This window comes from Trachypithecus francoisi, unplaced genomic scaffold (genome assembly GCF_009764315.1).
Source record: "Trachypithecus francoisi isolate TF-2019V2 unplaced genomic scaffold, Tfra_2.0 Lachesis_group11, whole genome shotgun sequence".
NCBI classification, from domain to species: domain Eukaryota; kingdom Metazoa; phylum Chordata; class Mammalia; order Primates; family Cercopithecidae; genus Trachypithecus; species Trachypithecus francoisi.
The window spans coordinates 101,495,766-101,509,930 of record NW_022681456.1 but is presented as its reverse complement, the minus strand read 5'-3'; the positions used below and the strand labels follow the sequence as shown (position 1 = coordinate 101,509,930).

The 14,165-nt window shown below is 37.9% G+C and overlaps 1 protein-coding gene across 3 annotated transcripts in view; it reads right to left on the bottom strand.

The window, feature by feature from the left end:
• TMTC1 (transmembrane O-mannosyltransferase targeting cadherins 1) overlaps positions 1-14,165 on the bottom strand; it is a 294,086-nt gene that overhangs the window by 261,397 nt on the left and 18,524 nt on the right. For all 3 annotated transcript variants that reach the window (XM_033222533.1, XM_033222534.1, XM_033222535.1), the window contains exons 3-4: positions 6,457-6,530; positions 3,292-3,468 (exon numbers count right to left, since the gene is read on the bottom strand). In XM_033222533.1, the coding sequence (XP_033078424.1) occupies positions 3,292-3,468; positions 6,457-6,530 (251 nt within the window). The remainder of the gene's footprint in view (positions 1-3,291; positions 3,469-6,456; positions 6,531-14,165) is intronic.

Genomic DNA, 14,165 nt, shown 5'->3' with positions numbered 1-14,165 from the left:
TCTCATTCCTGCTAGAACCATTTCAGGAGCAATGTCTCTGGATGTAATGCAGTCAACGTGCATCTATCCTTTGCCCAGCAACTACACTTCCATGGCTATGCCTGAAAGAAAGCTTCATCTATTTGCACAAGAATATATGCACAGAGATTTCATTGCAGCATAGTTTAGAACAGCAAAAATGTAGAAATAACCTAAATTCCAAATCCAGAAAAATGGATAATGATAATTAAATACTATATAGCAGTTAAGATAAATGAAATATAGCTATATATATCAACATTGATATATCTCAAAAGCCCAATGGTAAATGAAAAAAAAAGCAAGTGATAGCATTTATGCAAAGTTTGAAAATATGTAAAACAATACTTTTCTATTCACTGGTATGTGTGCATATGAAGTAAAGTCCTAGAAACAATCATGGAAATGAAAAATGTCAAATTCGGGATTGTGATTCCCTCTGGAGAGAGAGGATAAGGACTGTGGACAAGGAATGTTATTTTGTACATGTTGGGAATTATATCCTGAATTTTTACAAAAGAAAGATAACTTCCAGGAGCTGATCTTTCACTGAAAATCTTTCCTCCTAAAGATGATGTCAAATAGAAGAAATCTCATTCCATCCATGTGTGCCAATCTTAAAATTTAGGAATAAATTGCACTTGTAGGAAAGTACTTGCAACATTTTGTTTCTATTACTGTTTCTTTCCTGCTTCCTGAATCATACAGTGAAAGATCTCAAGAACCAACTAGTGCTAAGATGTTTATTCCAAATCAGCAGATAAAGTAGGGACTGGGGAGTAGACCTCTAGGTGCTTGTGTAAAACTTTGTGTATATGTGCATTCCTCTGGGAACACAACTTTGTGAAATTCTCAAGAGTCCACGACTCCCCAGATATTCAGAACCTCTGAGTTGGGTAACTCTTATAATGCCTGAGCAGCAGATGTCCTGCGAGGTCTCCTGAGTCCCTGTCATATGTTCCTCCCTGGAGGCAATGGTGCTCCCGGCTAACCCTGTGAATCTGGAGCCACATGGACATGGGTCCAAATCCTGGCTCCACTTGGGCTGGCTGACTGTGAGGAGGATCCTTTCTGTGCCTCTGTTTTCTCCTTTGTAAAATGAGGATAAAGACTGTTGCAAGCAAGTGACATGGCACAGTGCCAGCACAGGGCCAACCCTTAGGTGATATTAACCTTTTTTGGCCAGGTCTCCATGTTACAGCCTTTGGTTCCTTCCTACCACTTTTTACAACTGTAATCAATCACTCATCGAATTATTTACATAATGTCTCCACCAACATCTTATATGCTCTTTGCAGGAAGGAACCGTATTTGTCTTGCTCTTGGTTAGGCAGAATGAGTACGTGTTGAATGGGTGCATAAAAGCATGAAGAAAAGAATGAATGCCTCCACTTAGGCTGCACTGCTGGATGTGAAAGCTAATTTTTTTTTTTTTTTTGAGACGGAGCCTCACTCTGTCACCAGGCTGGAGTGCAGTGGTGCAAACTCAGCTCACTGCAATGTCCAACTCCCTGGTTCAAGCGATTCTCCTGCCTCAACCTCCTGAGCAGCTGGGGTTACAGGCACGTGCCACCATGCCCAGCTAATTTTTGTACTTTTAGTGGAGACAGGGTTTTACCACGTTGACCAGGATAGTCTCGATCTTCTGTCCTTGTGATCTGCCTGCCTTGGCCTTCTAAAGTGCTGGGATTACAGGCGTGAGCCACCGTGCCCAGCCTAAAAGTTTCTTAAAACAAAACAAAACAAAAAAGACCCAGACGGAGCTGTGGGATTTATATCAGCAGTATTATTTCTCCCAAAGAATTTCTAGCCGTTTAGTATGATGAAGGTAAAGAAAGAAAAGAGACAATTATCCCTTTTGAAAAAGGCCTGGCTCAACAGTTACTACATGAAGAAGAAAGAAAGAGGTGTAGGCACCAGTGGCCTGGAGAGTCCCAAGATCAGAGAAGACATAACTTTCATGACAACAGTAAAATAGCTCTGGACTGGACTACGTGAGACAGTGCGTCTTCAGTCAGCTGTCTTATCTTTTTGCTGTCAGTGAGGCATAGCAGAAAGAAGTTAGGAGGTTGAGACAAGGTAGATGCAAGAAGAAAGTGGAAAAAGGGTTTACAGGTTGTTCTCTAAAAAGTAAGTTGGGCAATGCAATTACTCCCACTGGTCAGAGGATATGGAGGAAAGGCATCCTCATATGGACCAAAGGGAAGGCCTCTGGCTCACGGTTTTCTTGGCATGAGTTTGGGTGAAAGTAATTATTTGGCTCCATGTTTTTATAAGTCTCTGAGATTTACTGAGATCCAACAGAGCACTAAACTCTTTTTAAATTATCCCCAACTATCACACTTCCAGGCAGGAAGGTGATTGGAATTTCCTGACTCATCTCAGTTTGTTGCCACTCAATATCACTGCTCTTATCTTTATGTCAAGAAGTATAAAGAGGTAGGAAATGAGATTTAAAAAGCAGGATTTTTTTCAGATAAAATTCTTCATTTGATAAGGCAGGGGAATAAATTAGCCACATCTTTTAAAAGTTTAAAAGTAAGGACCTTATAATTACTGAAAAATGGGGTCTGCTTGTAAAATTACTGGTAATTACGGATTTGATGGGGAAGAAAATTACAGTATGTGCTTGAACTTTTAATATGCCTTAGTGATTCTTAGCATCTATAAGCCACAACATAAAATGAGTGTGCCTTAAATTTTTTAAATAAATTAAGCTACTAAATAAGGTTGTTCATTAATTTGAATATGACGTGTACATACTCCTGTATGGTGTAGACTGGCTCTTTGTGGAATTCCAATGGGTGCCTCCTAAAACTCTTAGGTAATAGCATTGTTAGAAGAGCAGGACAAGGGGCTCTTTGATAGATAACCCTCATGCAAATGCAGGGATTCAAAGCAAGCTGTGAAAAACTGTTACCATTTGCAATCACTATTTTTATGAATCAAGATTTTCTCAGCAGCGTGCAACCAAAACAAAACAGCACTATAAACTTCCAATTAACATAGATACTTTCCAATTCCAAATTTGGGGCTTACGAAAACTTCATAGTCCTCAATGATTTATATAAAAGTGTGAAGCATTTTAACACATATAATGCACTTATCTTAATGAAATAAGCCTTGTTGACTATGTGACAGTCTAAGGTGAGATGACATTTAATAAAGTGTTACACTTGTATTTTTTAAATGGAAGATTGGAAACTATTGTTTTAAGTAATTCTTCTCTGCCCATGACACGCCATTTGATATCAAAACTTTAAAATGACTTACGACTTGTCTTCCTTGTTGGAAAGGGAAAAGAGGTCATAAATCAAGCACACTCCAAACACCGTGATGCCTGTCTCTTTCACCAGCATCGCACAGGTCCCCAGAAACAAACTGAACAGCAAGAAGAAGGGAGACACCGTGGAAGGGAAGCTTTCCCCAACACAGCCCTGATCCAGACTCCTGAAAAACAAGTTGGAGATTCTTTTAATCTAAGCAAGAATGTGGTCTGCTAAGAAATACCACCTCTTAAAGATAAGAGCTAATGTCAATTTCATTGTATTCTAAGAAATTAAGCAGATGAGTAGAGATTTCTTAAAGAGCCTTCATCCTCACAATACTGAATTTGGTACTTAAATTGCAGTATACACAGACTATGGTATGTAACAAATGAACACCAAAAAGCCATTTAAAATTCTACCAGAGGGACATACTTAGTCACATGAAAAGAGGTTTAAGTGAATACATTCTAAGTGAATAATCGAGTTATTAAACTATATGCATAAGCTCAGGAGCCAGGTTCCCTGGGTTCCCTGCTAACCACAGCAGTTAATTAATAGGGTAATACGGGGCAAGTTACTTTACTTCTTGGTGCTTCAGTTCCCTTATGTGTGAAAAGGGATTACAGCGTTGTAGGGGGGATTAAACGAATGACTTGTCACACATCAAGTGTATATCACCATTATCATTATGGTAGTGAAGTATTTTATGTGCTTCCACACATAAAACAAAGTTATCAGTGGATATACATGCCAAAATATAATAAGCATTTCTCTCTGGGATGAAAATACAATGATTTTAACCTTTTTTTTCTTTTGGCTAAATTCATTCAGCCAAAATTTTTAAATGCATTTTCTATGAGCATACCTTAGGTAAAGTTTATTTTTTTCTCAGTTTAATTTCCAACAAGGATTTTCAAAATCTCTCTGGTGCTGTTAAGCCTTTGTTTCACCTTGTAAAATAGAGCTGGCCCCCTACCAAGAAACATCACTGTTCCCTTCAACAGATACCACATCTATTGGCTCCTATTCCATGGAAGTAAAGGCCAATATTTCTGTAGTTGAGACACCTTCTCCTTAGTGTTATGTCTTAGAACAATTGTATAAAATTATACACAGGATTTGTAGTGAATAGGCATTCATTTCTATTGAGTTAGTCTATAGCTCAAATTTCTGAAAGTGAGAATGGCATGCAAAACCAATCTGTAATAACATGGCTCATTATCATACAGATATGGATACACTGCAGGCCTAATCATGCCCCCAAACATATTAACCACACAGAACAGGCCTAGAGAACAAGTTTAAACTCCAAAGCAATTATTACTTATATTCTAATGCCAGAGTAAACAAGAAACAATTAATTGTTAAGTTTTGGCTTATATTTTCAGGTTTCATGACACCACATCATACAATCAAGAATGTAGTAGAAAGTTACAAAGCCAGGATCAGAAGAAGACTTACACTATGCTAAGAAAATGTTCTACCTTTTAAACAAAACAAAACTTCCTAAGACTTAATTCATTTCATCATTGACCCAAGGTCTAAATTGGTTTGTAACAGTTTTCTCAATCTTAGCCCCACTGGCATTTTCTGCCAGATAATTCTTTGTTGTAGGGACTGTCCTGTGCATTGCAGAATGTCTGTTCAGCAACATCTTTGGCTTCCATGCTGTAAATGCCATGAGCACCTCTTCAGTTGTGACAACCAAAAACGTCTGCAGATATTGCCAAATGTCTCCTGCAGGTAGAAGAGGTAATGGCTAGGAGGAGGAGGGAAATCACCCCTAATTAAGAGCCACTGGTTTAGAACAGTGTTCCTCAGTCACTGGGTTTTGTAAGACTATAGGTCAATGAACTGATCCAAAGATCAGGGCCACCAAATGCTTAATCAGGCATCTCTCCATGAAACTGAGCAACATGGTTGACTTGTCCCCTTTTTCCAGGTTGTATGAGTCTGTTTTCATGCTGCTGATAAAGACATACCGGAGACTGGGCCATTTACAAAAGAAAGAGGTTTACTGAACTCACGCTTTCACATGGCTGGGGAGGCCTCACAATCATGGTGGAAGGCAAGGAGAAGCAAGTCACATCTTATATGGACGGCACCAGGCAAGAAGAGCTTGTGCGGGGAATCTCCCATTTTTAAAACCATCAGATCTCGTGAGACTTATTCACTATCACAAGAATAGCATGGGAAAGATCCGCCCCCATGATTTAATTGCCTCACACTAGGTTCGTTCCACAACACGTGGGAATTGTGGGAGTTACAATTCAAGATGAGATTTGGGTGGGGACATAGCCAAACCACATTACAGGCCATGCTCTGAGCTGCCCCCATTAACATTCCCTTTTTAATCCACTCCTTTCGCTATATGGACATGACGTGACTCAGATGAGAATCTGATTGGTTTAGGGTAAAGGTGCAATACAATGAGAAATTATTTTAAGGCTTTTCAGTTTCCCAATGCAAAACACTTCTGTCTTTTGATGAAACTATATGTAAATTGGAAAACTACAGTCAAGAAATGCTACTTTATACTCAGCTTTGTCATGTTAAGCTCTGAGTTACTTTGGTGAGGCTAACAAAGAGAAAAAAATTAGGACCAAAATGAAAAGGAAAAATTAAGCAAATCACAGGCAAATAAAAGAGAACATTATATCAAATACATTTTGGCTTAGAGCTAAAATTCCAAATTCAATTCTCAGTAAGAAACTACAAGTAAAAGGAATGAAAAAGCAAGCGCTTGGGTTCTCAGCACTGGGAAAGCAATCCCTTTTTTTTTTTTTTTTTTTTTTTTTTTTTTTTTTTAGTAACAGGCTTAATTCACTTTATTTTTCTTGTATAAAAAGCCTATGTTGTAGCCACAGCTGGAGCCTGGGTCCGCTGCACGGAGACTCTGGTACGAGTCTTGACAAGGTGGTCAGTGAATTCCTGATAGGGAGACTTGGTAAACACAGTCTCCCTTTAAGGTGCTACAGTGTGGTTCAGAATTGCGTTGAAAGAGAAACGGCCCAGCACTGGATAAAGAGAGAGTTTCCTATTCCTGGTCCCTGGAAAGCTTGCTGAGTATTTCACAACCAGAAGCCTCTCTCCTCTCAGGCACATGCTCACAGTCTACACACATGGCACAGTTGCAATCACAGTAAAGGGCACTCTTAGCCACACATACCTGTTGTAGGAGAGAAAGGCCAATAGAAACAGCAGACACGCTAACACGTCAGCTCTGCCAACGATCCCAGCCACCTTGGAAGTTAAAATAATAAAAAACGAAAACCTCAGACAATTACTTTCAGAAAACCATTACACAAATACATTACAGAAATATATTTGCCGTTAGATAAATGAAAGATATAATAAACATAGAAAACTCACTGTTCTTCAAGTTCTGATCTATGACTAAGCACTTCTGATTATCAAATATATTTAATAACGAGTTTATGTCAGGAAAAAAGAGAATTGAAAGGGCAAGATTTCCACGCTTTATTTTTAAGCTCTCTTCTTAGTGTGTCAATTCACGGCATCAAAATTTATTCATTTGTTAATTTATTCAAAAGAAATTTTGAGCAATATTTGAAAGTCAGACACTACGTCCTTCTGTGTACCATAATGCTAAAGGAGCAGACAATATTTTTAGAGAACTAGAAAAAAGTAAGTTGAGAATCAATACTTTTAACAAAAATGAGGCCGGGCAGGATGGCTCACATCTGTAATCTCAGCACTTTGGGAGACCGAGGCTGGCGAATCACTTGAGTTAAGGAGTTCAAGACCAGCCCGGGCAACATGGCAAAACCCCATGTCTACAAAAATATACAAAAATTAGCCATGCATGATGGCACATGCCTGTAGTTCCAGCTACTCAGGAGGCTGAGGTGGGAGGACTGCTTGAGCCATGGAGGTCAAGGCTGCAGTGAGCTGTGATCGTGCCACTGCACTCAGCCTGTGCGACAGAGTGGACCCTGTCTCAAAAAATTAAAAAAAAAAAAAAAAAAAAAAAAAAAAACAAGAAAGGGAATGAGTTTGAACTGATGATTGCTATATGTGAGTATATGTGTGTGCAAGTGTGTGTGTGTACATGTGTGCATATTTTTCTTAGTTCTATCACTGAAAGGGCCTATAAACATAAAACCTCAGTAGCAATGGGCCATCTTGGCACTAACCACAAACTACTTCCCCACAAAAGAGAACACCGGCTCCTTGGAAAACTGGCTGATACCAGGGCTGAGGCTGAGGAAATTCAAGAGGAGCTTGGATCATCTCGTGTCAGAAAGTAAGAAAATGCTTATAAAATGACAGTCAAAGGGGCATAGAAGCCAGCAACAAGGGACTCCCACCAAACAAACTTAAGGCAATTTGAATATTAAAATAAATGAGTACAATAATATATTATAAACCATTGAAAATGAAATCCATGAGTCCATACTAATAATAAATACAGCTATGCATTGAATAACGACATTCAGGTCAACAACAAGCCACATATATGATGGTGGTCTCACAAGATTGTAATACCATATTTCTATCGTACCTTTTCTATGTCTGATATGTTGAGATACACAAATACTTACCATTGTGTTACAGTTGCCTACAGTATTCAGTACAGTAGCCTAAGAGCAATAGGCCATACCATCTAGGCTTGTGTAAGTATACTCTATGATGTTTGCTCAATGACAAAAACACCTAACAACTCATTCTCAGAACATGTCCCCATTGTTAAGCAATGCGTAATTGTATATATATAAATGAATGAATGGATATATAAATATATAAATGAATGAATGGATATATAAATGAATGAATATATAAATGAATAAATGTACCTACATACATACAGCAAGCAAGTGAATGGGAAAGAAAGGAGACCTCTTCCTTCATTAAAAAACCAGTTAATGAATGTGGAGGGAGCAGTGGAGTTGGAAAATAACCATTATGCTGCCAGAAGAGTGAAGACTGGAGCAAGCGAGAAACATCAAAAACATCAGTGGATGCTAAACCTAGGGCATGAAAGTTTTTGAGGTGCAAAGTATTAGCAGAACTTCCAAGTGTCTATTTACTAATTATTAGATGAAAATATTTAAAAAGAGCACTATGGGAAAAATGCATTATATTGCACTATGTCTTAACTGTGGAATCAAATTAAAATCACCATTCCTGAAGAAACCATCATAACCATCATTTATACAGTATTCTAGAAGGGACATATAACCTGAATAGAATCACGAGAAAACATGAAACTCAAGATGGGGAACATTCGATAAAAATACAAATAAATATATATTACAGTAACAAATTATAAATTTTACGTGTAACAATACTTTGTAACATTACATTTTATTGCGTATTACTTTATTCTAATTTACATTACACCATGATTCGTAATTATAACCCATTATAATCTAATCAAGTATAATATTGTATATATTTTTATATATTATATGTATAATGCATTATCCAAATAATATGCATATATTTTTATATATTTATTACTTACACATTATTCATTCTTCATTTGCACATAACTGTATATCATACAGTATTTATATATTATGTATTTTTAATATAATATGCTATATCTATAAATTATATGTAGTATATATGTTATAAATTGATAACATTAAGTATTACATATTTATATTATAGTTATAGAATATATTATAACCATATATTGCAATACAACATGTTAATAACATTTGTTATTTTACATGTTCTAATATAAATTCTGAATTATATTATAATCTATAAATTATATTACAGAAAGACAATGAAGACTGTTTCAAACTAAAGGAGACTAATGAAGACTAGAGAAAATATACAACTAAATTATTAAAGTATAAAGGGGTATGAATTGTGCAACCTGCTGTCAAATGCTTCAGAAAATAAATAACATTTTTATATATTGAGAGAGAAAGAGAGGAAGGTGATAAAACAAATGTGGGAAAATGTGAAAAATTTATGAATCTGGACAGGGAGTGTACAGTTATTCTCCATATTTTTTAAGTTTGAAATTATTTCAAAAAATGCATTACTCCAGAAGAAGACTGAAATGGAAGAGGGGTGGGAAACAGATGACTCTTTAAAATTTTTCACACTATTTTGCTACATAAGATATCTATGCATTTTTCTCTCTTTTTTTTTTTAAATCTAAGAAATAAAAGAGTCAAGGGAAAAATGGGATATAGATTTTTAAAGATGCTCCAAAGAACAGGTACCATAAGAGGTGAATCATGAGGAACAGTTCAAAAGGGAGATGAATTGGTCTGACATTTCAGGCACAGGAACAGTATCACCCACATCACGGAAGACCCGAGGTCTATGGTGTGTTAAAGAATCAATCAACAATTAATAGTAGGAAACAGTTTCCTGGGAAATATACCTGTAAGCATTCTTATGCAATGAGCACGCTTTGCAGCCATGAAAGAGAGGCAGTAAACAAGCATGGAGGTGGCCGGACACGGTGGTTCATGCCACGCCTGTCATGCCAGCACTTTGGGAGACCGAAGTGGACAGATCCGTTGAGCTCAGGAGTTCAAGACCAACCTGGGCAACATGGAGAAACCCTGTCTCTACCAAAAATACAAACGACTAGCCGGGTGTGCACCTGTGGTCCCAGCTACTCGGGAGGCTGAGGTGAGTGGACTGCTTGAGCCCAGGAGGTAGAGGCTGCAGTGAGCCGAGATCACACCACTGCACCCCAGTCTGGGTGCAGAGCAAGACCCTGTCTCAAAAACTTAAAAACAAAGTAAGTATGGAGGTAAATCATTCAAGGTCTGAATGTAGACTGCTCTTGTCATCTGAGATTTGGTTTTGTTATGTTTAAAGTGTGTGTAACACCCGCTCTCTCAGGGTGGTTGTAATTCATGAGATGATATATACACAAAGGGCCTGCTGGATAAATGCTGGTGCACTTCTTTCTCTCTCCCCCGCCCCTTTTTTTTTTTTTTCAGAGAAAGGGGGTGGAACTCTTGATACTGAGATAGGTTTTCGTGTGTGGCTTACAAAAATCATGTTTTTACTTTAAGGTTTACATGTACAGTATCTTAATTGCAAACTTTATTAGATAATCTAATGTATCTGTTAGTTAAAATCTGCATAAAACATAACTCAATTATACACATGCAGATGGACAGACAGCAAGTCACATACTGAGAAAAATTCCAGTCCTACTTACATTAAGAGAAACCTGGACATGGCCAAAGAATACCATTGGCAATACAGAGCTGAAAGCTATTACCTGACGTGGCTGCTTGCGTCACATGCTGTTCATTGATTTGTTAATCTAAAAGGAACTTGAGTACCAAATCAGGAAGACTGCATGACTCAACAGACGAATGCAGTGACAGTGTGGTGTCACCACAACGTCAAGGCTCAGCTCAGACTCTCAGTCTGTAAAGCGAAAGTGTATATGAGTCACCTGTAAACCCAGATCTGCTCAGACTACACTACCACCGCCTTGAGCATTTAGCTCAGCATCACTTGCAAATCCTCCTGAAGGTTAAACAGAGAGCCCAGCTCACCAGCAACAGTCTTGAGATAAACCTAAGAATCTGGACCGAGAAGGGCGCTCATCACAGCACAACTGATGTAGCCAACAGCAAGACTTGCAAGCTGTTACTGGGTGTAGCAAGTTGGAATGAGGCAATCACAAGCTAAGCAAGCTTAACTAATGTGCTAAAGGCGTCCTGCAGCCCGGCTTCTTGCATTGCAGCCAGTTTGGAAGAGGCGACAGCAGACTGTGCCAGCTGGATGTGCCCAGATATAAAGAATGTAGTGTCCCTAGCAGGAGAAGCTCAAAGAGGGTGTTGAAATATTGGTGTAACATTGATAGGCTCTCTTGCCAGACCAAACCACTAAATATGCATTCTATACCCCTGTGGAACTGAGGTATTTGGAGCAAAAGGCTAGATATCTAAAAATGGGTGCTATAATAGTCATTAACTACTGTATATCTAGACCAGCCATTCATTGTGGTTCAATTAGTCAATATTGTCATGTTCAGTAAGCGTATGTTTAATTCCAGTTAACAAACATTTTCCAAGTGCCTCCTCTTGGCTATATACTGTGCCAGTTGGAAGCATACAATCAGCCTCAAGGAGTTTAACATCTGGTGGGGAGTCAAAAGAGGATATTAAATAGCACACAAGGAAACTGCACACATCATAAGAGGAGAAACCATTACCAGGAGAAGACTGAAGAGATTAATTTTTACTGTAGGATCTAGGAAGGCTTCACAGGTCTAGCCATGTAAACTGTGACTTAAACATAGACAAGGGAGATTTCAGGAAGCTCAAGGCGAGGAAATGCGCAGCCTAGGCCTGGGAAGGAACAAAAATGCTTTGCAGGTGGAGGATACAAGAACGGCAGAGAAAGAGAGGTCTGGAGATATATGAAGTGGTTCTGGAAGGGGAGACCTGAGGTGATGAAGAGCATGGAGTAAATAAAGAAGTGAGGAGGGGCAATGGGAAGCAAAGATGGAACATTAAACTGGAGCCAGTTGATTTTATGACAATGTCTTTCTAGGGTGCTGGAAAGTACAAAAGCAATCGGTCAGTTCATGGTTAGTGAAAAATATATGCAAATGGCCAGCATGTATTTTAGCCTCAAACTACAGGTTTCCGTTACCAACATCGTGGCTGTTACCTAGGAACTGCAGCCTCTAACAAATACTCAAACACTGGAGGGACAAACATCAGTGAACATAATTGGAGAGAATTCAAATGATGTAATGGCAGATCCTCTAGCAAGGTTAACACAATCACAGGCAGATTTTTCAAATTAGGTGTTAATTTGCTGTAGAAACTTGTCTTTTGGAATACCACCAATAAGATTTGTATGAAGTATACTATATGTATAAGGCTATTGATATTTATTTTATCTGCAAGAATGAGTTCCATTAATGTCAGACAGGGCCAGGAACACACAATTAACACATAGCAACAGCTACAAACCAGACAGACTGATTAGATCATAACTAATTTTCTCTTAAGTCTTCCTATCCCAATTCTTGTTGAAATGTTGAACTTAACCTTCAACTCCATGTATCGGCGTTTCCTGTGCTTGCTCTCAACTTGACCTAAGTACATTTCTGTAAATCTGTAACGTCGCTACAATGATTAAGTTTTAACTATCATAGAAGAATTAAAATAACTTCCTCCATTTTCCCAGTGTCTGTACTGATTTTTCTCATGATTCGGGATTCATAAAAACATAAATTTCCTAAAAAATATACTGCCAGGAAATTATTCCAATAATCTCAAAGGCTTAAGTGAGGAAAGCTCTGGGTCTGACTTATTTATTGCTATACCCCTGCACTGAGTGACTCTATTATAGTCACTGTATTATAGCCACGTAAATATTTATTGAAAGAGTGAATAAATTGAGTAAATAAATGAATTTGTCCCTATTTACTTAAATTAAAAATAATTTTGCTCTCTGCTAGGGCTCTTGTTTTGTTACAACATATTGCTTTATCTTGCATCTATTTATATGTATGCTCTTTGGCTTTTCAATGAGCTTGTGAAATTGTGGCTAGGGACCCTGCTATTCACTCACATATTCCCCTGGTAGAATGCCTTACACCAAGCAAGTATAGTCAGCCCTCCATATCCAAAGGTTCTATATCCCTGGATTCAACCAATTGATGATCAAAAAAAAATTCAGTAAGTAAATGAGTAATAAAAGTACAACAATAAATATAATACAAATAAAAACCAATATAGTCTAACAACTATTTGCAAATTATGAGTATTATAAGGAATGTAGAGATGATTTAAAGTATACAGGATGATGTGTGTAAATTATATGCAAATACTACAGCATTTTATATAAGGGACTTGAGCATCCTCAGATTTTGGTGTCTTTGGCGGTCCTGGAACCAATCCTTTGCAGACACTCTATTCATTAACTATTTGTTGATTACATAATTAATAAAGCAAATGCTTAATCATATCAGTGTGTTCAAATTAAACCCCACCTAAAAAATTTAAAATTTCCATCCTTCCTGAGATAGTTTATGATCCAATTTTTGTTCTTCTTTAATAAAGAGGAGATAATTCCCAGTAACTCCCTCTCCCACAAAGTCAAGGTCTTTTTCAAAAAAATAATTCATCAGGGCCAGGTGTCATAGCTCACACCTGTAATCTCAGCACTTTGGGAGACTAAGGCAGAAGGATTGCTTGAGTTCAGGAATTCAAGACCAGCCTCAGCTACGTAGCAAGACCTTGTCTCTACTTAAAAAAAAAAAAAGCCCGGCATAGTGGTGAGCACCTGTGGTCCCAGCTACTGGGGAGGCTGAGGTGGGAGGATTGCTTGAGCCAAGGAGACGGGGGTTGCAGCGAGCTATGAACATGCCATTGCACCCAAGTCTGGGCAACAGGGTGAGACCCTGTCTCAAATAATAATATTAATGATTTATCTCTATCTTCTGAAAAGTACATCTCTTTTTCTATTTCTCTGTCCTCCTCCTACTTAGAAACTTGAATTGAAATCTATGACTAAATAATAAGTTCCCCGATTTTACTTTGTCATGTAAACTGTTTTGTAGGCTAAATTTCTCTGCCTCCTTCTTACACTTCCCTCATAACCTTATGAATGTAAGCATCCTCCCTAACATCCTTCCCTAAATAAATACCCAGCTCTCAGACTCCTCTGTCCCTTTCATTGTTACTATGGATATTTTTCGATTAGTACAAAAGCTTGTTGTAACTATTTTTTTTTTTGGAAGGTAATTTTGCTAATAGGATTTTCCTCTTTTCTTAGGAACCAACCTTAACCAGTTCCTGATCAAACTGCCAAAGGCTGCCTGTGTTTTATGCACTCTTTCTGATACCTCTGAATTGAAACTGTTATTGCCCTACTCATTTGTTCTTTCATGCAGTAGTCGTC